We start from the raw sequence: 23,558 nt of genomic DNA on the forward strand, positions 1-23,558 counted from the left end.
CTTTCCTTTTTTAAGGCTGCATAATATTCCATTGCATGGATACACCACATTGTGCTTATTCATTTACCTGTCATTGGACATTTGGGTTGTCTTCATTTTTTAGCTCTTGGGAGTAATAGCGCTATGGATGTAAAAGTACGAATGTCTCTTTGAGTCCCTGCTTTCAGTTCTGTTGAGTCTATACCCAGAAGGAGAATTGTGGCATCATCATCATTATTTTTAATATGTTGAGAAACCACCATATGGTTTTCCACAGCAGCTGTAGCATTGTATTAGGTCGGTGCAAAAGTAATTGCAATTTTTGCCGTTAAAAGTAACGACTAAAACCGCATTTACTTTTGCACCAACCTAATACATTCCCAGCAACAAACAGTGCACAGGGGTTCCAGTTTTTCCATATCCTCATCAACACTGGTAATTTTCTTTCCTTCTTTTTAAAATAATAGACAGCCTTGTGGGCTTCACTTTTAATTTCCATTTTCTTCTTGAAATCTTGGAGGTTGAGCAAGGAGGAAATGCACATCTTAGTGGAGAATTCATAGCTACCACCAAGCCTAATGGCTCAGAGCAGGGGTTTGGAGGACAAATTGTCTGGGTGAGTCCTGGCTCTCACTGTCCTAGAGATGATGGGGCCCTTGGAAAGGTAAGTTCAGCCTTTCGGTCCAATGTTCTCATCTGCAACAAGGGGTTGTAACAATCAACACTATCAGCCGGGAGCGGTGGCTCAGCCTGTCCCAGCACTTTGGGAGGCCAAGGCAGGCAGATCACCTGAGGTCAAGAGTTTGAGACCAGCCTGGCCAACATGGTGAAACCCCGTCTCTACTAAAAATACCATAATTAGCTGGGTGTGGTGGAAGGCACCTGTGATCCAGCTAGTCAGGAGGCTGAGTCAGGAGCATCGCTTGAACCCGGCAGGCAGAGGTTGCAGCGAGCAAGATTGCACCACTGCTCTACAGCCTGGGTGACAGAGTAAGACTCCAACTCAAAAAACAACAAAAAACAAGCAAACCAAAAAACAACACTATCTTACAGGGCTGTTATGTGGACTAAGTACGTTACTCCACAGTAAAGCACTCAGGAACCGCCAGTCACAGAATAATGCTCTTGAATCAGTTATTACTATTATTACTATCATTATGTCTTTGTTTTCATTTCTAACTGTACCTGTGAGAACTTCCAACACTCCCGAAAATAAATTAGAAGTGTTCAGTGGTTTGGGTGACCTCTTCTCCCCACATTCATGGCCAGGTTTCTGAAAAACTGGCTACTTGAAGGGTCTACTCAAAGTACAGATGTAGAATCCTATAGCAGGGTCTGTCCTCCTACAGGATCTCTGTTAGGGCATCAGGGGACAGGATCCAACCTCATCAAATTCCTGGACCCTGGACAGGCGTGATTGTTTAGCTGATGGTGGACAATCTTTTGCACATGAGTCGAGCAAGAGCCTTTAATCCATTCAAACTTAACCCAAGATTTACAAGAAAAATGCAAGTATGTACCTACCAGGGACATCTTCTCTTCTTTTGTTTTCTTCAGAAATCAAAGTAGGAAAATTTGATTTGCCTGGAATGTGTAGATTTCCTCTTTCAGTTATGATGGAATTTTGTAGCAAACCAGCACTTCCTCTGAAAAAAAGTAGATAAAATCTGGTTTAAAGCAATTCTGTTTGAAGTCTTTGAAAAGCTGGGTCCCATAGGGTCAGCTACAGAAAGTGGGGGAGGAGGAGGGAGGGAGAGAGAGAGAGAAAGAGAGAGAGAGAAAGAGAGAGAGAGAGAGAGGAGAGAGAGAGAGAGAGAGAGATAGAGAGAGAAGCTCTTGGAATGAAACAAATTTTGCCTCCTCAGGGCATTTGCTAGTTCCTGACAAGGGACAAGAGGGTGAGAAGCTGGGGAGAGGGAGTGGTTAAGAGAGAAAACAGCAGCACTTTAAGTAACCTCGTGGGGGTGGGGAGAGGTAGACATGTGGAGCTGTCCAGGTATTCTGACTTGAAAAGCCAAGATTCTAGAGGGAAATGAGATGTGAACTGAACACTTGGTAAAGGTTTTCCCCTTGCAGCATTTGCAAATTCAGCTCTGTGCTGGAGAGAGGCTAGCAGAGAGCGGCTGACAGCAGCTTTCATTGGTAAGGGTGCAAAGGAGACAGAAATAAAAATCCAATACCCTCCAAAAAAATGGTGCCTCACAAATTGGGAGGTCTAGAGGTTTACAGCCCAGGAATGTGGGCAAAGCAGATACAGACTGAGCCTTCCCATGAGTGCAAGCAAAGGCAGGTGGGTGGGAGTTCAGAAGGTTAAAATTGACTTCATCGTATTAAATGAAACCCCTACACATTCCTACTGCAAGTGTCACATGGGATATATTATTTATTACATATTAAAGGTAATACAGCACTAGGCTAAATTTATTAGTCATAGTTAGATGTTCATACTCCAGTTTTGCTCACTATACTCTTGAAAGAATGTAGGAAGTGAAAACCTGGAGAGTTCCTAAAAAGGAACAGTAAGAATCACCAGAAGTTAAAAAAGAATCATTTAGGAAAAGCCACAAGAATTGTTTTTATTGAAACTGTCCTCAAGAAAATACAACGTGCTGAGAAAATGTTTGGATGTTTTCAAGGAGCGGCATGCTTAGGTTATTTCGCTATGGTTAGAAATTGGTTGGTAACATAAGCAAAAGTGTGCACAAATATTAAAGCTGGCTGAGGAGGGGCATCCTCCATGGATACAGGGACCTCAGGGCTGAAACAGGCAGCCTTGCACTGAGTGTGGGGGACTCGCCTGGGTTCTGGAGCTACCTCCACATTCTAATTCTGTGATTGTGACTCAAGAGCTGCCACCAAGTCTTCCCCATAGCACTGTTGCTGATGTCCCAGTGACATGGGATTTGAGCTCTGGCATCTCAAAATGTGTTTCTGTCTTCATGACTCTCAAAAATTCTGGAAAGAAAAGTGCTTCCTGACCTCTGAAGGAAGTTAGGACATTCCCTGGGAACTTTATAAGAACCTGATCTCAACTATAGGAAACAAAAATACTCACCCCTTAGCTCAATTTAAACCCTGTTTGTTTTCATTCATTCGTTTCATAATTTGCCTGTGTTTTCTTCTGAAACACCTGTGGGCCCTCCCCTTCCTCCTCATCACAGCACCCCCAGTCCCCAGTAGCTGCTGTATCTCTCCTTTACCCAGTGGGTGGCTGGGTCCTCGTGGCTGAGGACGTTCTCCTCAAGGGGGCACATTGTAGGCTCACTCTTTTCTTCCTCGTAGGCTCTGCTCTTGAGATTCCATCCTCCTACAGGATCTCCACTAATAATCTAACTTCTGTAAACCATGACTGTTTCAATTCCTTTCGGTAGCTTTGGAGAAAAACTTGGCCATTGTGGAGACACGGACACCTTTCTTCTCCGTCCTTCTTTTCAAAGACGGCTGTGAGAGAGCGCTTCAGGAGAAAATGCTCCAACTGAAGGCTGGGATGCATCAGCCCTCAGAGAAGAAGGGACCTGATGAGAAGGGAGTGGATGAGCAGAAGCCTCGGCCTGAGGAAGCAGAATTCTCCTCTGTATCCCGCAGTGGGTAAGAGACTTCCCACTCTCAGCGTTAAGTCACTGCTGTCAGAGCAGCTCTCGGGGCCTGCATCCAGCCTCCAGACCTTAATCGTAGGACTTGCTCTTAACATCGTCCTGGAAATTTCTTTAGATGAAAATCTGTAAAATTTTTATGAGTAATGACTTTATATTATTCAGAGAAATGTGGTTTTATTCTAACATTGCATGTATTCACCAAATATATGGTCCTCATGAGCTTATAGAGACCATTCACATGGCTATGGAAATCTTCCAGTCATGTGAATGGTCTCTCTTCTGGATCCACGGGAGCATGTGGAATCTCCTATTTCTTCAGATGTTACTCTGGTAATGCTGAACCATCCCAGTGCCTGAGGAGGTAGATTTTTTTTTTTTTTTTTTTTTTTTTTTGACACAGAGTCTTGCTCTGTCGCCAGGCACCAGGCTGGAGTGCGAGTGCAGTGGCGCGATCTCGGCTCACTGCAACGTCCGCCTCCCAGGTTCAAGCAATTATCTTGCCTCAGCCTCCAGAGTAGCTGGGACCACAGGTGGGTACCACCACACTCAGCTAATTTTTGTATTTTTTAGTAGAGACGGGGTTTCACCATGTTGGCCAGGATGGTCTCGATCTCTTGACCTTGTGATCCACCTGCTTCGGCCTCCCAAAGTGCTGGGGATTACAGGCGTGAGCCACCGCGCCCGGCCAAGGAGGTAGATTTATACAGAGGTCCCTCCATTATACTTCATCGTACATGGAAACTCAGGTGCCTGGCTTCTGGAATGGCAATTCGATAAGCTCAGTTTTAAAAATAAGCTTTCAGAATTGTCAAATAGTTGCCTGTTGGCTAGATTTGTCAGTTTGTCTTCAATGGCCATTTTCCTACAGGTTTTTGGAAGTATTTAAATAATATGGAGTTAATCCATTACACATTTGCCTGTGAGCACCAGTTACTGAAAATATTAACTTTCACTAATTTGCCTAAATGCTGCACAGCTTTGGAAGTGATTCAAATCCTGCTTCATGCTCCATTAGGTCACTTTCCAATATATTCCCCTTAAATTTCACTGACCCAGAGAATAATGTTATTTAGATGTAACATAACTCTAGGCCGGGCGCGGTGGCTTATGCCTGTGATCCCAGCACTTTGGGAGGCTGAGGTGGGCGGATCACTCGATGTCAGGAGTCTGAGATAGCCTGGCTAACATGGTGAAAGTCTCTAATGAAAACACAAAAATTAGCCAAGCATGGTGGTGGGCACCTGTAATCCCAGCTGCTCCGGAAGCTCAGGCAGGAGAATTGCTTGAATCTGGGAGGCGGAGACTGCAGTGAGCTAAGATCATGCCACTGCACTCCAGCCTGGACCACAGAGTGAGACTCCATCTCAAAACAAAAAACCAAACCTCTGGAGTCAGTCAGTCTCATGTCCTCATTTTAGAAGCTGGAACACTTAGGCCCCAAGTGATAGTCATTTGATCAGTTGCGTAATAGCCTCTGGCAGAGATAACATTAGAATCCTGTGCTCTCGATTCACAAACCCACACTACACCCACTTTGTCAAACATATTTTTAAAAATTATACTCCTGTGATCATTCTTTTCTTTTTTTAATAGACTTTCTTAGAGCAGTTTTAGGTTCCAGCAAACTTGAGTGGAAAGTAACAAAGTTCCCACACGCCCCCGCCCCTGCAGACACACAGCCTTCCTCACTCAGTATCTTGCCCCAAAGTGATAACATTTGTTACAGTCAATGAACCTACACTGACTCATCATCATCACCCAAAGTCCACAGTTTGCAGTGGGTTCATTCCTGGTGGTATATATTCTATAGGTTTTGACACAAGAATAAGTGTATAATGGCATGTATCCACCATTATAGTAAAGAGTGACTATTCCCTGCCCTAAAAATGCTCTGTGTTCGGCCTATTCATCCTCCTTTTCCCAGCACTTGGCCACCACTGATCTTTTCACTGTCTTCACTGTTTGGCCTATTCCCTAGTGTCATATAGTCAGAGTCACACAGTGTGTAGCTCTTTTAGATTGGCTTCTTTCATGGAGTAATACACTTAAGGGTCTTTCATGTCTTTCCATGGCTTCGTAGCTCATTTCTTTTTAGTACCAAATAATATTCCATTGATTGCATGTGCCACAATGTATCCATTCACCTACTGAAGGACGTCTTGGCTGCTTCCACGGCTTTGCAGTTACAGCTAAAGCCTCTGTAAACCCCACGTGCAGGTTTTTGTGTGAACACACGTTTTCAGCTCATTTGGGTAAATACTGAGGAGCAGATCACTAGGTCATTTGGTAAGAGTATGTTTAGTTTCACAAGAAAATGCCAAACTGCCTTCCAAAGTGGCTTTACTATTTTGCATTCCCACCAGCAACGAATGAGAACACCTGTTGTACTCATCCTTACCAGCACCTGGTGGTATCGGTGTTCTGGATTTTCCCATTCTAATACGTGTAGGGTGGGACCATGTTTTAATTTTCTGTTCCCTAATGGCATATGATGGGAGCATCTTTCCGTATTCTTATTTATTATCTCTGCATCATCTTTGGTGAGGCGTCTTTTGCCCATTTTTTATTGGGTTGTTCAATAGTGCTGAATTTAAGAGTTCTCTGTGTATTTGGGATAACAGTTCTTTACCAGATGTGCCTTTTGCAAATATTTTCTCCCAGTTTGTTCTAATTTTCTTGATGAGTCTTTTGCAGAGCAGAAGTTTTTAATTTTAATAAAGTCCAGATCATCAATTATTTCTTTCATGGGTTATGCCTTTTGTGTTATATCTGAAAAGCAGTCATGCAGCTGGGCTCCATGGCTCATACCTGTAATCCCAGCACTTTGGAAGTCTGCATGAGCCATGATCATGCCATGATCACACCCAAGGAGGGCTGCATCTCTGATGTTTTTCCTAGTTGGCTATTTTAGCAATGAATGAGCCATAAGGGTTTTGTTGTTTTGAGATGCAATTTTGCTCTTGTCACCCAAGCTGGAGTGCCGTGCCTCAATCTTGGCTCACTGAAACCTCTGGCTCCTGGGTTCAAAGAATTCTCCTGCCTCAGCCTCTCAAGTAGCTGGGATTACAGGTGCTCACCCCCATCCGGCTAATTTTTATATGTTTAGTAGAGACGAGGTTTCACCATGTTGGCTAGGCTGGTCTTGAACTTTTGACCTTAGGAGATCCACCTGCCTCAGCTTCCCAAAGTGCTGGGCTTACAGGCATGAGCCACCACGCCCGGCCCACATGGGCTTTGATCTGGTACTATTCCCTTTCCTCATTTCACCCTGAGGAACAAAGCAATGAAATGTTGCCTCTAGGATTATAGCAGCCAAGAAAAGACTGGAACTTCTCAATGGCTGAGCACGTACTATGCTCCCAGTACTGACCACTATCCATATGTTGCCTCATTTAATTGACACAGGGATCCCCTCAAGTAAGCAGTGGTGTTCTGGTTTTATAGTGGAGGACACTGAGGCTCAGTAAAGTTAAGGAACTTACTGAAGACAAAGAATTTTGCGGTCATATAAATTTGAGTCTACCTGACTCAAAGCTTAGGTTCTGAGCCCTTCACTCCACAGCCTGAGAAGTCAGGGATGCGCACAGAGGATGCTCGCTGCTTCCCAGCACCGCTTTGCTGGGCTTCTCCTTCACTCCGCAGCCTGAGCAGTCAGGGATGCACGCAGAGGGTGCTTGCTGCTTCCCAGCACCACTTTGCTGGGCTTCTCCTTCACTCTGCAGCCTGGGAAGTCAGGGATGCGCTCAGAGGATGCTCCCTGCTTCCCAGGACCGCTTTGCTGGGCATCTTCACTCCGCAGCCTGAGAAGTCAGGGATGCACGCAGAGGGCGCTCGCTGCTTCCCAGCACCGCTTTGCTGGGCTTCTCCTTCACTCTGCAGCCTGAGAAGTCAGGGGTGCACACAGAGGGTGCTCACTGCTCCCCAGTACCGCTTTGCTAGGCTTCTGGAGCCAGTGTTCTTTCCATTCCACTTTTTCTGCTCCGTGCACCCAGCACAGAGGTTTCTGTGCTGTATAAGGACAAGACCTTATACATCCTGCACATCTAAGAATTTGTAAATAGATGAGCTGTGCTTGATATGCACATCATTTGTGCCAAGGAGCCAACAGGAGTTTCATGTGCATCCTTGACTCAGTTGCCCAGAGGCACTTGTTTCAACCTCAGCACAGCCCCAGGCAGTGGCAGAAAGGCAAGCACACGTTTCCCTCACCTGCAATCCGTCCACCACCTGCAGGGAGGTGTGGCCTCCAGAGTGACAAATCTGGAGAGCACCAGCCTGACTTTTTGCCATGGCCATGTTTCCTAAGGGAGATGGAAGCCCTCCTCTTTCCCATTTGAAGTCACTGTCCTTTCAGGCGGGCAACTGTCTATCCACTTCCTCTTGCTTTTTGAGCCAAAATTTCTAGAACAGCCAACCAGTAGTAGTGCACTGGCATAGCAGCTGCACTGTGAGGCTGAATGCCCCTCACCAAAGCCAAGTCTCTGTGGCTTTCCATCTGCAGTGTGGAGTGTGTTCCCCGTGGGGCATGACCAGGGAACGTTAAAACACTGATCACTGCTACAGGCAAGACTTAGAGCCTCCTATGGCCATAGCTGAGAGTAAACTGATTTCCTGGCATACAGGAGGTTTGAGAGGAGGCGGGATCACGTTTTGATTGAGTCCTACTCTAAGTCAGGCATTGCACTAAAGACGGAACAGTTTTCCTTACTCGTCATTTCACAGTGATTCTAGTTAGTGTCTGGTACTTTATACACTGGAGGAAGAGAGGTCTGCTGGAGACTGATTGAAATATCCAGTTCCTAGAAGAATGTGATACTGTTGAGGGCAAACAGAAACCTCATCCCACCTGCTCAGAGGAGAAACTTGTCTGTTCTGCAGCCCTTGATAACAATCCTTGAAAAGGGAAAGACTGTTAGACTTCTCTGAATTGGCCAGGCGTGGTGGTTCACACCTGCAATCCCAGCACTTTGGGAGGCCGAGGTGCACGGACCATAGGGTCAGGAGTTCCAGACCAACCTGGCCAATATGATGAAACCCTCTCCCTACTAAAAATACAAAAATTAGCTGGGCATGGTGGCGGGCACCTGTAGTTATAGCCACTTGATAGTCCCTGGGAAGTGAGTCTGATGACATCCGCCTTCGTCTTCATTCCCTGGATTGCTTTAATAGTTATCTTGGGCTTCCAAACAAAGCACCACAAACTGGGCATCTTAGAATGGAAATGTGTTCTCTCACGGTTCTGGAGGTCAGACATCTGAAATCAGGGTGTCAGCAGGGCCACGCTCCCTCTGAAAGCTCTAAGGAAGGACACTTCCTGGCCTCTTCCTAGCTTCTGGTGGTTTCTGGGGTGTTCCCCTGGCTTGTAGACACATCGCCCTGATTTCTGCCTCTGTTGGTACACGGTCTTCTCTGTGTGTCTCTTGACCTCTGTGTTCCTCTCATAAGGATGTAAGTCATGTTGGATTTAAGACCTACCTCCAATCCAGTATCATCCCATCTTAACTTATTGTATCTGCAAAAACCCCATTTACAAATAAGGTCACGTTCTGAAGTTCCAAGAGAACTGAATGAATGAATTCATTCGCTGAGTGGATTTTTGGAGGGCACGCTTCATCTCACCAGAATTCCCTTTAAAACACTTCATTTATGACTTCCCTGTTGGTTTCTCACTCAGATTCCTTTCTGGACAGATGCCAGCCCTGCCATTCCTGCTGATTCAGCTGCTCTACCCAGCAACCAAGAAACCAGCCCCGCCCAGCCCTTCCATCCTCCAAGCAGCACCGGCCAGCTGAGCAGGACACTAGAACATGGCAGCAGTGGCCCATGGGATGAGATGAGGCCTCAAAAATGGATGCATCTGGAGACCTGACCTCCTCCTTCTCTTTGTACTGGCCCAACTCCAAAGCCTCTGGTAAAACACAAAAGAGCACTTGGTGAAATTGAGCCCATTGATAGGAAAGACACATTCCTTTCCTGGCCAGAGAATTTTTTGATTCCTCTGATAGAACCTGGCTCACAAAAGATGAGGGGACAATATGTGGATCCGCCAGACAATGAGAACCAGCTCAGTGCTGGTTCCTCACAAGAGTCTTCTCCTAGTGCCCTACCTAGGGACCCACTCTGGGCGGGAGAGCAGGAGAAGTCAGGGACATTCTGAGGCCCTCCACAAGGAGGATGAGTGACCTCACATTTAAATGCTGCCTTCTCTTCATGCTACACCCTGTTAGGCCTAGAGTGTGAGTGTCCCGGAAGGCTCAGCTCAGATTTCCATGGGGAAGGTCTTCCTTAGGTCAAGAGCCACTGTAGGATGGGAAACTATTTCTACAGAGTCACCCACCCCTCCACACCCTTCCACTTGTTCCCACACACTGTGCATATAACCATGAGCCAGTCCTGCCCCTGTAAACATTGCTTTTGGATTTGGAGCCAGACATGCCGGCACCAGCAGCTAGAAGTGCAGCCGTTCAGAGGAACAGCTTGAAGCAGCTCCATTTCCGGGTCCCAGGTAGTGTAACAACAAGACACTTGAAATTCTCAGAGAAAAACCAGACCCCACGCAAAACCTCCCAGTGGGCGAAGCCTCTTCTCAGCCTCCTCCCTCTGTGCATCTTTTTCCTTCCTTGGAGATTGTTCCCTTCTCCTGTCCCTGTTCAGATCCTGACACCTCCACAGGCTCTTCCGTGCTCCTCTTTGCCAAAGCTGGTTAAAGGAGAACATTCGCTGTCACTCATTGTTCACAGCCTGGTTTAGTTTCGAGTGCACTTACCTTGGTCTTTCTCTCAAAGGCTGCGGAGTCAGGGGCCATCACAGGGGAGAGGGATGAGGGGGAGAGGGAGGCTCTCTGGGTTGTTATCCATGGCCAGGAGGCAGCCTTTCCCATTACTAGGTCAGCTCTGCCTAGAGGCCTTTAGCAGTTTCTCACCCAGTGTCTGCCTCCCTGAGATGTGCTTGGCAGTCTCTGTCTGGAAGGAGGCCTGTGATGTTTCCTCACAGGGGGCCCCTGTGTGGTTGAAAGTCCAGGACCTCTTTAAGTAAAGTTGCCTGGTGCTTTCTGAATGCCCAGGGGAGAGGAGGAAGCTGACCGAAGGATGGAGATAGGTAGGGATCTCGCAGAGAGACGCCAGGTGGGCCTCACAGCTGCCCAGGGATGATCAGGCTTCCCTGCCTCACACCTCTCCTGTGTCTTGGTGGTTTGCAGTAGGGGCCAACCTGCTGGAAAAGAATCTTGCTGAGATCCAGAACCTACACCAGCGCCTGGAGGCATCCGTCACCGTCAATGACCACCTGAGGGAGAGGCTCGAGCATGTGCTCAGCCATGGTGACCAAGGGAAAGGTAGGAAGGCAGACATTTTATTTTCTGTTCACATCTAGGGAGTCTCTAAAGGGCATATAGCTTCTAGGGGCAGAGTTTCACAGTTTTAAAGCATGTGGGGGTGCCTGATTTCACTTGTTCCTTACTGTCAGCCCAGACAGGGAGGCAGGAAGGGTACTACTGTTCCCACTGAGTGGTTTGCCCCAAGTAGGGATCGGTCTCCTTCTCAGGACTATGTGCAGTGATGCCATTCTTATACGTCCTTATACAGCCTGGTGCTGCTCTTGGGCTTGTGGCCTGACTGGCGAGTGGTAGCTCCAAGGTTTCCATGGTGCCCACTTCAGCAGAGTGAGGGTGACCTTCTGCTTTTATGCTGTGACTAGGTATCACCTGCCTCTTCTCTTGTGCTAATAACCCTTATTCCCACACTCTTCCCCCTGGATGCTCTCACTTGGAGGCCAATCCTTCCACACCCCTTCTTTTTCCGTGTTAAGGCCAGAAGAATGATGACCTCCCGCATCACAACAGAAGCCAGTTAGGGGAAAGACCCTGACCCGTACCTGAAGCCAGTGCACGTGAGAGTGTGTGGCCTGCTGTGGGTGCCCAGCACAACCTGAGCCTGAGCCGTATTGCACTGTTATCCCAGTGCATGGGGACGCCAGTTTCTGCTTGGCCGAGACTAAAACTTTAGTGGGTGCAGGAAAGTACATCTTTGAAAGTTTCTGTTCCCTAAATGTGTGACACAGCTGGGTTGTTTGTCTTCCCTGTGAAGTAGCTACCTCCATGTTTTATGGGGAGGACCTGTACTCCACATCCTACCTCTGCAACAGGAAAAGGACCTCAGGGAAACAAACTGGAATTTTCAGGCTCCCAGAAGGAAAAAAGCCAAAGCTGAGGTCACTTCCATATTTCTTCCTTTCTGCAGCAATGCCCAGTTGCAGAAGCAAAGAGAAGTGGGCAGCACAAAAATTGACCAGATCCACACAGCCTAAAACGATAATCACGTATTCTCAATCTAGATGAGGCTGCTGCTTACAGGATCTCACCTACATGTTCGCAGACTCCTGGCTCCAGGGGTAAATAGTTCTGGAAAATCTACATGCAATGTACAAGTTCCTTTCCCAATCTGCAGATAATCAGAGAGCTACTGGGTGTCAACTAGAAAGCAGCTTGGTGTCCCTCTTCCTGTCTCCCTCTTTCCAGTTGAGTAGGGAATAGGAGGGGGAAGCATATAGTTTCCGTTTGGTAAAATCGGTGAATTCCCTCAATCCATCCAGACTTCATTGCAGCCCTGCCTCTCCCTCCTAGGACTGCACAGTCCGCTCTAGCCCCTCATTCGTACACTCAGAGTCACTCTTCTGGCTCTGGTGAGGATATCCTGTGACATGATGCCTAGAGGGCCTAGAATAATGCTCTCCAGAACTTTTCCAGCCCTATCCAACAGAATTCTTGGGTGGGACCTTGGAGGCATTGATAGTACCTTTAAATGAAGAGATCAAATTAACAAATTATTTTTAAAACTAGGGTTTATATTTATTTGTTGAACACCTATAAAGAGTAAAATTTATGTAGAAAAGAATAAAACCTAGAGTGGTCTGAAGTTCATGGAAAAGATTGAAGGAGAAATGAGTTTTCTTTATTAGCTACCTCTGTTTCAGAGTAGAATGGGAAGTTCACCGCTGTGGGAAGGTAAGAAATATTAATGGATTGTGAGGATGTAGAATTCCTTGACTTCCATTACCTGCTTAGAAAGAACAGACAATCTATCCTATGTGAAAGGATAGCAGGATAAAATCTGAATGTTTTAAAATAAGGACAACTTACTGTACCAGGTGAACTTCATTCAAGAGGATGTCAGAACCTGCTTCTCAATGTGAATAAAGACCGAGAAGCCGGTAGCCGCTACCGCTGAGCAGCCGGAGGGACGCCCGCCTTAGCCAACCACGGCCGAGAGCGACTGGGACACGGTGACGGTGCTGCGCACGAAGGGCCCTACGGCCGCCCAGGCCAGGTCCAAGCAGGCTATCTTAGCAGCACAGAGACGAGGAGAGGATGCAGAGACTTCCAAGAGATGGGCTGCTGGCCAGAACAAACAGCATTCTATCACCAAGAACACAGCCAAGCTGGACCGGGAGACGGAGGAGCTGCACCGTGACAGGGTGACCCTGGAGGTGGGCAAAGTGATCCAGCAGGGTCGGCAGAGCAAGGGGCTCACGCAGAAGGACCTGGCCACAAAAATCAATGAGAAGCCACAGGTGATCGCGGACTATGAGAGTGGACAGGCCATCCCCAATAACCAGGTGCTGGGCAAAATCGAGTGGGCCGTCGGCCTCAAGCTCGGGGGGAAGGGCATTGGAAAGCCCATCGAGAAGGGCCCAAGGCGAAATGAACACAAAGCCTCGAAATCAGTGCGCTCCAGGTGACCTCGTTCTGCGGGTTCCCCTTGGCCGCCAGCATCTCCGTGGGTCTCCTCAAGGGCCGAGTGGAACAAGGGGTCCAGCTTGTGGGGGCCTCCCCAGCCCATTCCTGCTGTCAAACAAACAAAGCGGAAAAAAAATACTGAGAAGTCATGAAGAGCACAGCCGCTCAAGCCTGGAAAATGGCCGTTCTGACTACTGTGAGACGGTATCTCGCTGCAGTTTTAATGTTCATCTCTCTGACGCTTAGTGATGTTGCGCATTTTTCCATGTTTGTCGGTTGCTTGTATTTGTCTGATGCGTAGTTTTCAAACACTTTCTCCCATTCTGTAGGTTGTGTGTCTACCCTGTTGATTGTCTCTTTTGCTATGCAGAGGCCTTTTAAGTTTCAGTCCCGTTTGTTCATTTTCATTTTCGTTGTATTTGCTTTTGAGGTCTTGGTCACAGGCCGATGTTGAGAAGAGTTTTCTACATTTTTATAGTTTGACATCCTGTATTTAAGTCTCTAAACCATCTTGAATTAATTTTTGTATGTGGTGGGATGTCGGGGTCCAGTTTCATTCTTCTGCATTTGGCCAGCTAGTTTTCCCAGCACCATTTATTGAATAGGATATCCTTTCCCTCATTGTTTATTTTGAAAACGATGTTAAAGATGAGTTTGTTGCAGGTGTGTGGCTTTATTCCTGGGTTCTCTATTCTTATCCATTGATTCATGTGTCTGTTTCTTTACCAGTACCATGCTGTTTGGTTGCTATAGCCTTGTAGTATAGTTTGAAGGCAGGTAATGTGATACCTCTGGATTGTTCTTTTTGCTTTAGACTGCTTGGCTATTCCAGTTCTTTTTTGGTTTCCTGAATTTTTTTTTTTTTTTTTTGAGACAGGGATCTCTCTCTCTCTCTGTCTCCTAGGCTAGAGTGTTGCGGCATGATCTCAGCTCGCTGCAACCTCTGCCTCTGGGTTTGAGTGATTTTTCCCACCTCAGCCTTTTAAAGTATCTAGGACTATAGGCATGCACAACTATGCCTGGCTAATTTTTGTGTTTTTTTTTTGGTAGAGACAGGGTTTTACCACATTGGCCAGGCTGCTCCTGATCTCCTGACCTTAAGTAATCCTCCTGCCTCGGCCTCCCAAAGTGCTGGGGTTGCAGGTGTGAACCACCATGTCCAGCCCATTTTTTTCTAATTCTGTAAAAAAAAAAAAAAAATGACAATGGTAACTTAATAGGAATTCATTGAATCTTTAGATTGCTTTGGGCAGAATGATCATTTTATCAATATTGATTCTTCCAGTCCACAAGCATTGAATGTTTTCCCACTTGTTTGTGTAGTCTGTTATTTCTTTAATCAGTGTTTTGTGGTTCTCCCAGTAGAGATCTTTCACCTCCTTGGTTAAATGTGTTCCTAGGTATTTTGTTTACTTGTGTGTGTGGGGGGGGGAGGGGCTATTGTAAATGGGAGTAAGTTCTTTATCTGATTCTCAGCTTGAGCATTTCTGGTGTATAGAAATGCTACTGATTTATGTATGCTGATGTTGTAACCTGAAACTTTACTCAACTTGTTTATAAAGTCTAGGAGTATTTTGGAGGAATCTTTAGGGTTTCTAGATAGAGGATTGCGTCTTTGGTGAACAGAGATAATTTGACTTCCTCTTTTCCTGTTTGGACGGCTTTTATTTCTTTCTCCTGCCTGATTTCTCTGGCTAGGATTTCCAGTACTATGTTGAATAGGAGTGGTGAGAGTGGACATCCTTGTCTTCTTCCAGTTACTAAGGGAAATGCTTCCAACTTTTGCCTATTCTGTATGATGTTGGCTATGGGATTATCACAGATGACTCTTATTATTTTGAGTTAATGTTCCTTTGATACATGGTTTGTTGAAGGTGTGTATCATGCAAAGAATGTAAGATTTTATTAAATGCTTTTTTTGCACCTATTGGGATAATCATATTGTTTGTGTTTTTAATTCTGTTTAGGTGGTGAAGAGCATTTTTTTGATTTGCATATGTTGAACCATCCTTGCATCCTAGGAATAAGGCCCACTTGATCATGATGAATTATCTTTTTGACGTGCCGCGGGATTCAGTTTGCTAGTATTTTTGTTGAGAATTTTCACATCTATGTTCATCAGGGATATTGGCCGGTAGTTTTCTTTTTTTAACTGTGGCCCTGCCAGATTTTGGTATCAGGATGAGACTGGTTTCATAGGATGAGTCAGGAATCCCTCCGCCTCAATTTTTTGGAATAGTTTTAATAAGACTGGTACCAGCTCTTCTTTGCATGTCTGGTAGAATTCAGCTGTAAATCTGTCTGGTCCAGGGCTCTTTCTGGTTAGTAGAATTTTTATTACTGATTCAATTTTATAACTCATTTTTGGTCATTTCAGGTTTTCAATTTCTTTCTGGTTCAATTTTAAGAAGCTGCGTGTTTCCAGAATTTAACTATTTCCTCTAGGTTTTCTAGTTTGTGCATATAGAGATGCTCATAGTAGTCTCTGAAGATCTTTTGTATTTCTGTGGTATGAGTTGTAATGTCACCTTGGTCGTTTCTGATTGAGCTTATTTGGATCTTTTTTCTTGATTAATCTAGCTAGTGGTCTATCGATCGTGATTGTCCATTCAAACAACCAACGTTTCATTTCATTGATCCTTTGTATGGGTTTTTTTGGTCTCTGTTTCATTTAGTTCTGCTCTGATTTAGTTATTTTTTCCTTCTAGCTCTGGGCTTTGCTTCTTGTTTTTCTAGTTCCTTTAGGTGTGATATTAGGTTGTTAACTTGAGATATTTCTATCTTTTCGAGGTAGGCATTTAGTGCTGTGAACTTTCCTCTTAATACTGCTTTTGCTGTATCCCAGCAGTTTGGGCGTGTTTTGTCTCCACTTTCCTGTTAATACTGCTTTTGCTGTATCCCAGCAGTTTGGGCGTGTTTTGTCTCCACCTTCATTTGTTTTATTTCTGCCTTCATTTTATTGTTTACCCAAACTTGATTCAGCTGTTTAGTTTCCATGTATTTGTGTGGTTTTGAGAGTTCCTCTTGGCATTGATTTCTGCTTTTATTCTACTGTTGTCCGAGAAGACACTTGATATGATTTCATTTTTTAAGAAAACATTATGGAGACTTGCTTTATGACTGAGCATGAGGTCAATCTTAGAGAATGTTCTGTGCACAGATGGGAAGAATGTATATCCTGTGGTTGTTGGGTATTCTATAGACATCTACTAGGTTCGTTTGGTCAAGAGTCCAATTTAAGTCCAAAGTTTCTTTGTTAGGTTTCTGCCTCAGTGACCTGTCTAGCGTTGACAGTGAGATGTTGACGTCCTCCACTCTTATTGTATGGCTGTCTGTTTCTTTGCTTAGGTCTAGTAGTACTTGCTTTATAAATCTGGGTACTCCAATGTTAGGTGCATATATATTTAGGTTAGTTAAATCTTCTTGTTGAATTGAATGCTTTATGATTATATAATGACCTTCTTTGTCTTTTTTTTTAAAAAACTGTTGTTAGTTTAGTTTTTCATTTGATACAAGAATAGCAACTCCTGATCATTTTTGTTTTCCATTTGCATAACAGATCTCTCTCTATCCCTTTACTTTGAGTCTATGGGGGCTATTGCATGTGAGATGGGTCTGTCTTAAAGGCCACAGAAAGTTAGATTTTTTTTTTCCCCAAATTGCCAATCTATTCTTTCCTTCTTTTTGAGATGAAGTCTCACTTTGTTGCCCAGGCTGGAGTGCAGTGATGCCATCTTGGCTCACTGCAACCTCCGCCTCCCAGGTTCAAGTGATTCTCCTGCCCCAGCTTCTCGGCTAGCTGGCATTACAGGCACCTGCCACCATATCCAGCTAATTTTTGTATTTTTAGTAGAGATGTAGTTTCATCATGTCGGCCAGGCTGGTCTGGAACTTCTGACCACAAGTGATCTGCCTGCCTTGGCCTCCCAAAGTGCTGGGATTACAGGTGTGAGCCACCGCATCTGGACAACTCTGTCTTTTACGTGGAGCTTTTAGGCTATTTACATTCATGGTTAATATTGATGTGTGAGGTGTTGTTCCTATCATAGTGCTTAGCTAGTTGCTTTGTAGACTCAATTATGTATTTCTTTATAGGGTCTATGAACTTTGTAATTACATGTGCTTTTATGGTAGCAAGTACCATCCATGTTTAGAACATCTTTGAACATTTTTATAGAGGCTGTGTGGTGTTAATAAATTCCCTTAGCATTTCTCTGTCTGGGAAAAACTATTTCTCCTTCATTTATGAAGCTTAGTTTGGCAGAGTCTGAAAGTTTGATGGACACTTTCTTTTCTTTTAGGTAGCTGGAAAATAGGCCCCAATCTCTTCTGACTTATAAGATTTCTGTTGAGAAGTTTGCTGTTAGTCTGACGGGATTTCCTTTATAGATAATTTGGCCCTTTTCTTTAGCTGCCTTTAAGATTTTTTCTTACACACTGACCATGGAAAGTCTGATGACTGTATGCCTTGCACAGTTATCTCATGTAGGATCTTGCATAGTTGTCCAAATTTCTTGTATCTGGATATCAATCTCTCTAGTAAGATGAGGAAAATTTCTTCCTGAATTATTCCCTCAAATATGTTTTCCAGGTTACTTGCTTTTTCTTCTCTCTCTCAGGAATGCCAATAATCATAGGTTAGGTTGCCTTACATAACCTCATAATTCTCAAAAGCTTTGTACACTTTAAAAAGTTCATTTTTCTTTATTTTTGTCTGACTGGGTGAATTTGAAAGACCAGTCTTCAAGCTCTGAAATTCGTTCTTCTGCTTGTCTGGTCTATTGTTAAAACTTTCAGTGTATTTGAAATTCCTTTAGTAAATTTTTCAATTGCAGAAGTTCTATTTGTTTTTTCTTAATGCAGTTATCTTGACTTTTATATTCCGCGTTGTTTTTCTGGTTTCTTTGTACCCCGGACTTCAATTTTTTTCTTGGATCTTGTTGAGTTTCTTTGCAATCCATATTTTGAATTCTTATCTGTCATTTCAGACATTTTAGTCTGGCTAGGATCAATTGCTAGGAAACTAGTGCAATCGTTTGGAAGTGTGTAAACCTTGAGAATGCTGAGTAAACACTTGGAATTCTTGCACTGATTCCTTCTCATCCTGGGGAGCTGTTGCTTCTTATTTTTGAATTTGCTATTGTTTGGATGAGGATTTTTAATTGTTTTATTCTTTTTTCTTTCCTTGATGGTATGACTGTGGTGTATGCTGTGTATGATTGTTTGGCTTCATATTTGGGTGCTTCGAGGGGACCCAAGCTCTGTATGTGTTTCTTGGTTGTGGATAGTTTCTGAACAGATTCCTCAGATTCTGTTGTTGTAATGATGTATTGGAAGTAAAAGCTGACGCTTTAACCTTTGTTGGGGGCTGAGGGTCCGGAATCCTCAGGAAGCTTGTCTCATGGACTAAACCCTTCAGGCAGCAGGTTTTTATTTGGTGGTGCAGTTTCGGATGCAGTCCAGTAGATGGTGCTTAAGAGTAAGGGCCGGCAGGTAGGCATGTGCCTAGCGGAAACGCCTGCCCTGACAGGTGGTAGCAAGAGGTCATGCTGGGCTGTGCTGAGGCCTCAGGGGAGGGGTGGAGGTGCACCGGCTCCTCCTCCTGAGTAGGCACGAATGCGATCCGCGTCGCTCTCATACCCCTGCCACAGAGCTCACATCTTCAGTTTATGAAGCCTTCGTCCTTTGGTTCCCGGCTGCGGTGCAGCTGATGTCTGTGGATATACCACTCTAACAGCTTCCACTAAAACGGGGCTTGGGGCAAAGCTGCTGCTTCCAGTCCAGGGCAGGCAGCTCCACCGCCTGTATAGGGAGGGAGAGTCGGGCCCGTCCTTCCTGAAAGTCCAAGTGGCACAGGCTCTCTTGCAGCCTGGGTGGTGCCACCATGAAAAACTTGGAAAACGTTCTTAGTGCACACTCACTGGGTCCTGGAAAGAAGAACCACTGCTGTGTCTGCGGCCATATAGCGGGTAGGGGAGAGGTGACCCCTGCTTTTCCACGCCCGTTCCTGGGTGTCAGTGCTGCCCCCTTCTGCGATTGGTGCCACGCCAGCGTTTGCTTTGTCCCTAGAAGGGCTGTGGCAGTCTGTGCTCCCCCTCTCTTCGGGGTGGCCCAGCTCAGGGTTGGATCTTCAGGGCTCCTGCCGCTCCCCAGGGACCTGCCCTGTACTTGCCGAAGTCAGAGTAGGCAGTGGGGGTGTAAGTGCAGGTGGACAATGACGAGGGTAGAGAATCCCCAGGCGGGATAGGGCTCCACCACGGGTGCACAACCAGGATGGCGGCCGCGGGCTCCGTTTGGGTCTGAGGAGAATGCAGGCGTCCCTGAGTGTCCTGGCCACACAGTTCTCCGTCCCTGGGAAGTTTGCAAACCGCTACGATGGTGTTGCCCTGTCACAGGGGCAGAGGGTCTCCCCAGCAGTTTAGCAGTGGGTCCTCTCTCTTCCGCTCCTCTTGCCTATCAGAAACCTCACACTCCTTCCCTTTCCAGAGAAGCTTCAGAGAGTGCTTTGCTGGGTGTGCTAGACCCGGCAGGGCGCAAGTATGTGGGGCTGAGCGCGGTGCGTCCACGTTTCCTTTGCTGTGACTGTTCTTCCTGCTCCTGCAGGAAAAGACAATGCCCTTTTTGTCTTGGCCACGTGGGACTCCAAAGGGTCCAGAAAGGCGGGGAATCCTCAGAGTGGGCAGGGGAGGAGATAGAATATGGAAATGGGGCGGTAGAGGGGTGGAATGCCACGAATTTCCTGATTGAAGGCTGTCATGAAGCAGGCCTCTTTGGGAGCGCGGCCCTCCAGTCTCTGGCGAGGGTAACATCCCACCAGCATCTGGTGAGGTCCAGTCTTGTCCTCACTGCATTTTGGGCCAAAAGCAGAACAAAGCCAGCACTGCGGCCTGGTGTCAATGACCGAGAGGTCTGCATATTCCCCCGGGTGGAAGCTCTTGGGCTGCAGGTGTGAAGGAAATGCGGTCACCACTGCAGGAAGAAAAGCAACTAAGGAAAATGGCACCTTCTTCTCCGAACCTTTTTTGAGAGCCTCTCGCTCTGTCGTCCAGGCTGGAGTGCAGTGGCGCGATCTGGGCTCACTGAGACTTCTACCTCCTGGGTTCAAGCACTTCTACTGCCTCAACTTCCGAGTAGTTAAGTTTTTTGGGGGGGGTGGGGGAGAGAGAGAGAGATTTTAACGTCTTCAAACAAAAAGACTCTTTCTGCCTGTTGGCCGTCTTCTGCGAGTGAATGTGAAAATCCATCCAGACGCTTTCAGTGAAACCGCCTTTATCTCTTTGTCCTCTTAGGTTAAAATCCGCACTCCGTAACCCCATGGAACAGGAAAATCACAAAGAGCAAATATAAGACGTTTCAGTACTGCAGAAACTGCCCTTCAAGAAGAATCAGAAGACCGACGCGGGAGAGAGGTGCGAGCGTGAATCCGAGTGGGCTGCCCCGTCTTCCAGGGTTTCACACTCGGCCTCGCGAAGGCGTGGCCTGGCCTGAGCTGATGTGCTCATATTTTCAAACAGCCAAGTGCCCTGAGACACTTTGGAGCCCTAGAGGGGTGGAATCCCGCGGAATTTCCTGATTGAAGGCTGTCGTACTTTGCTACGGTACCTGCTTAATTTGGAAGTGTGATGAACTGTTACTTAAATTGAGTCGGGTAGACTAAGAGACGGCGGCAGTGAGGGACGCCCTTTGGGAGGAAGAGGTCGAGGCGCTGAGGCCCAAGGTCCGGCGAGGAAAGAGCGCGCAGCCCGGGCCCCTCGCCTGGGGAAGGGAGGGCAGGGATGATCCTACGGTTCCTGGGAGGACGCGAAGAGCGCAGAACGCTGACTGCCAGCGCCGGGGAAAGTCCCCGACGTGTGGTCCTCATCCCTGGACAGGCGGCGTCCACACTCCTCCACAGCGCGGGGCGCCGGGGGCTCTGATGCTCCAAACCCAGCTGTTGCTGCAGCTTCTGGGAGGCAGAGAGTGTCCGCCGGGAGGATGCCGCACCCGGGCGCTTAGTCCTGCAACTGGAAAGCCCACGGCCTCCGGGTTTAAAGCCCGAGTATGGTTCCCCATGGTCTTCGTTTTGGGGATAGGCGCGGAACCCTAAGCCTGGCCCTATTGGGAGCCGTAGCCTCCTTGATGGCTGGTGCTTGCTGGGCTTTTTTCAGTCAAATTTCACAGTGCGGTTGGATTTCTTACTTTAGACCCTGTAATAGAAATAGCTGATCTAAGATTTTCATTATATTTTGTCCTCTGGGCACACATGTGGTTTCCGTAGTGTAGTGGTTATCACGTTCGCCTCACACGCGAAAGGTCCCTGGTTCGAAACCGGGCGGAAACATGAGGATTTTGCCCCTAAACTTAATGAAATTAATCGAGGTTCGGAAACAAACAGAAAACTAGTTGAACCTGTGTGTACGTTTTAGACCTCATCCATCTAGACAGATTGTCGACCAGGCTACAATTGCCACTGGTCTGCCAGATCACAGCAGGCCTGCTTAATAGTAGCTTTGGTTCCAGAAATTCCTTAAGGTTCTCTTCATGCTCTTCGATCCCCTGAATTTTCACAGGCTGACGCTGAAAGTGGATGACATCTCAGCGCATTTCCTAAGCGTCCTGCCTGGCTCCGCTTTACTCTGATACAGTTGCAGGTCTGACTGATTTACGAGACGACAAAAATAAAATATTTTTTGAAAAAGTTCTAAATCTGCATCTGGAACTCGTAGAGTCAATATTCGGAAATCACACGAATTATGTACATACATAAACATTTGCATGCATACCCTTCCCCAAATAATCCTCATAAAACCGGTAAGTGTCCAAACTACTCTCCTGAGGCTTAATCAATGATTTAATAAATGCAATTCCTAATGTGTGAGGTCCAGATCCTGGATTGGCCACCCTTCTCTACCGCTTTGTCCCGGCACGCCCTCAATTTTGCCTAGATGGATTCCAGGCCACCGACTCTCGCTTTGCTTCCTGTCCTCTCCACGGCAGGCTTAAGCACTGTTGCCCCAGGTGACGCTGCTGAGAACAGCTAAGTGGCCAGCACTAGTGCAGCTCTCCTGGAGGCGGAGGCCCAGAATCCCCAGGAATCTGCCATTTACCCAGGTGAAAAGCCCAAGGGTTCTCCCCACAGCTTCCCAACAACTTCCCAACATCCCTCTACAGATTTTTTTAAAAATTAGACGTTGGGGAGAGATAGCATGGGGAGAAATGCCAGATCTAGGTGATGGGGAGAAAGGCAGCAAATCACACTGCCGTGTGTGTACCTTTGCAACAATCTTGCATGTTCTTCACATGGACCCCAAAACCTAAAATGCAATAAAATAAAAATAAAAATTAAAAAAAATTAGATGTATTAACCTGTATAGGTGGAGAGAATCAAAGAAATCACAAGATATCTCTGAGGGAAGGAGAGCACCAGGAGTAAATCACTTGAGAATACTGAACAAGCAAGCCAAGGATAAAAGAATGGAATGGAAACTGACAGGATGACTGCAGGGGATGGTACTGAGGTGGATGCGAATCACTACTTACTATTAATAGGTTGAGCCAAGCACACTAATGGGGGCATAACCAAAATACTGACGAAGGCACTCCTTTACCCACCATGTGTTTTATAGTATGGTTGCTAAGGAATGTGCCACCCTACTGGTTCTTGAAGCTTCTGGAGCCAAGGAGCCAGAGCATGAGAGCATAAAAATCCTGCAGTTGAAGCCTTGGGCTCTGTACTGCTAAGCCTGGCCCAGAGACTGGATTGCAAACACAGGGGCTGGTGTGATGGAATGGATGTTTGTGTCCTCTTCCAATTACTTATTGAAGCCTTGGCCCCCGATGTGAAGGTAATTTTGGAGGTAGGACCTTTGGAGGATAATCAGATTTAGATGAGGTCATGATCATGCGATCTCCATGGTGAAATCACTGTCTTTATAACAAACAGAGAAAGAGCAAAGTGCTCTCTCTCTCTCTCTCCATCGTGCCAGGGAGAGGAAGAAGGTGGCAGTCTACAAGCCAGGGAGTGACCCCTCACCAGGGAACTGAATCAGCTGGCACTTTGATCTTGGACTTCTCAGCCTCTCAAACTGTGAGAAAGAAATTCCTCGTGTTTAAGCCACCCAGCCTGTGGTATTTTGTTATGGAAGCCTGAGTTGAGACCGCTGGTTCACTGCAGAATCCACTGGTGTGAACCCGTGAGAAGTTTGTGACATGTCAAGTAGTTTGCTGCTCCTGGATTTGAGTATTGGCAAGAGCTGTTAGAATGAAGAGCA

At 46.3% G+C, this 23,558-nt stretch overlaps 1 protein-coding gene, 1 non-coding gene and 1 pseudogene across 5 annotated transcripts; all 3 read left to right on the forward strand.

Annotated features, from left to right (window-relative positions):
* The first annotated feature begins 2,869 nt into the window (after positions 1–2,869).
* Positions 2,870–12,851, forward strand: LOC100403921 (myomegalin-like). Of its 3 annotated transcripts, none has more exons than XM_054247531.2 (4): positions 2,870–3,567; positions 9,250–10,080; positions 10,774–10,908; positions 12,720–12,851. In XM_054247531.2, the coding sequence occupies exons 2-4, from the start codon at positions 10,008–10,010 to the stop codon at positions 12,797–12,799; spliced, it is 288 nt and encodes a 95-aa protein (XP_054103506.1). In that variant the 5' UTR covers positions 2,870–3,567; positions 9,250–10,007; the 3' UTR covers positions 12,800–12,851. The 3 variants fall into 3 exon arrangements, with proteins under 3 accessions (XP_054103506.1, XP_078211397.1, XP_078211396.1); XM_078355271.1 differs by having other exon boundaries at positions 9,250–9,486; XM_078355270.1 differs by having other exon boundaries at positions 9,266–10,080.
* On the forward strand, positions 12,825–22,377 carry LOC128930166 (endothelial differentiation-related factor 1 pseudogene; annotated as a pseudogene). Its single transcript, XR_013529436.1, has 2 exons — positions 12,825–13,512; positions 20,598–22,377. The product of XR_013529436.1 is annotated as an endothelial differentiation-related factor 1 pseudogene (transcript).
* Positions 21,556–21,628, forward strand: TRNAV-CAC (transfer RNA valine (anticodon CAC)). The gene has a single exon. It is a non-coding gene; the product is annotated as a tRNA-Val (tRNA).
* Positions 22,378–23,558: the final 1,181 nt, after the last annotated feature.

Source organism: Callithrix jacchus, chromosome 18 (assembly GCF_049354715.1).
Source record: "Callithrix jacchus isolate 240 chromosome 18, calJac240_pri, whole genome shotgun sequence".
NCBI classification, from domain to species: Eukaryota; Metazoa; Chordata; class Mammalia; order Primates; family Cebidae; genus Callithrix; species Callithrix jacchus.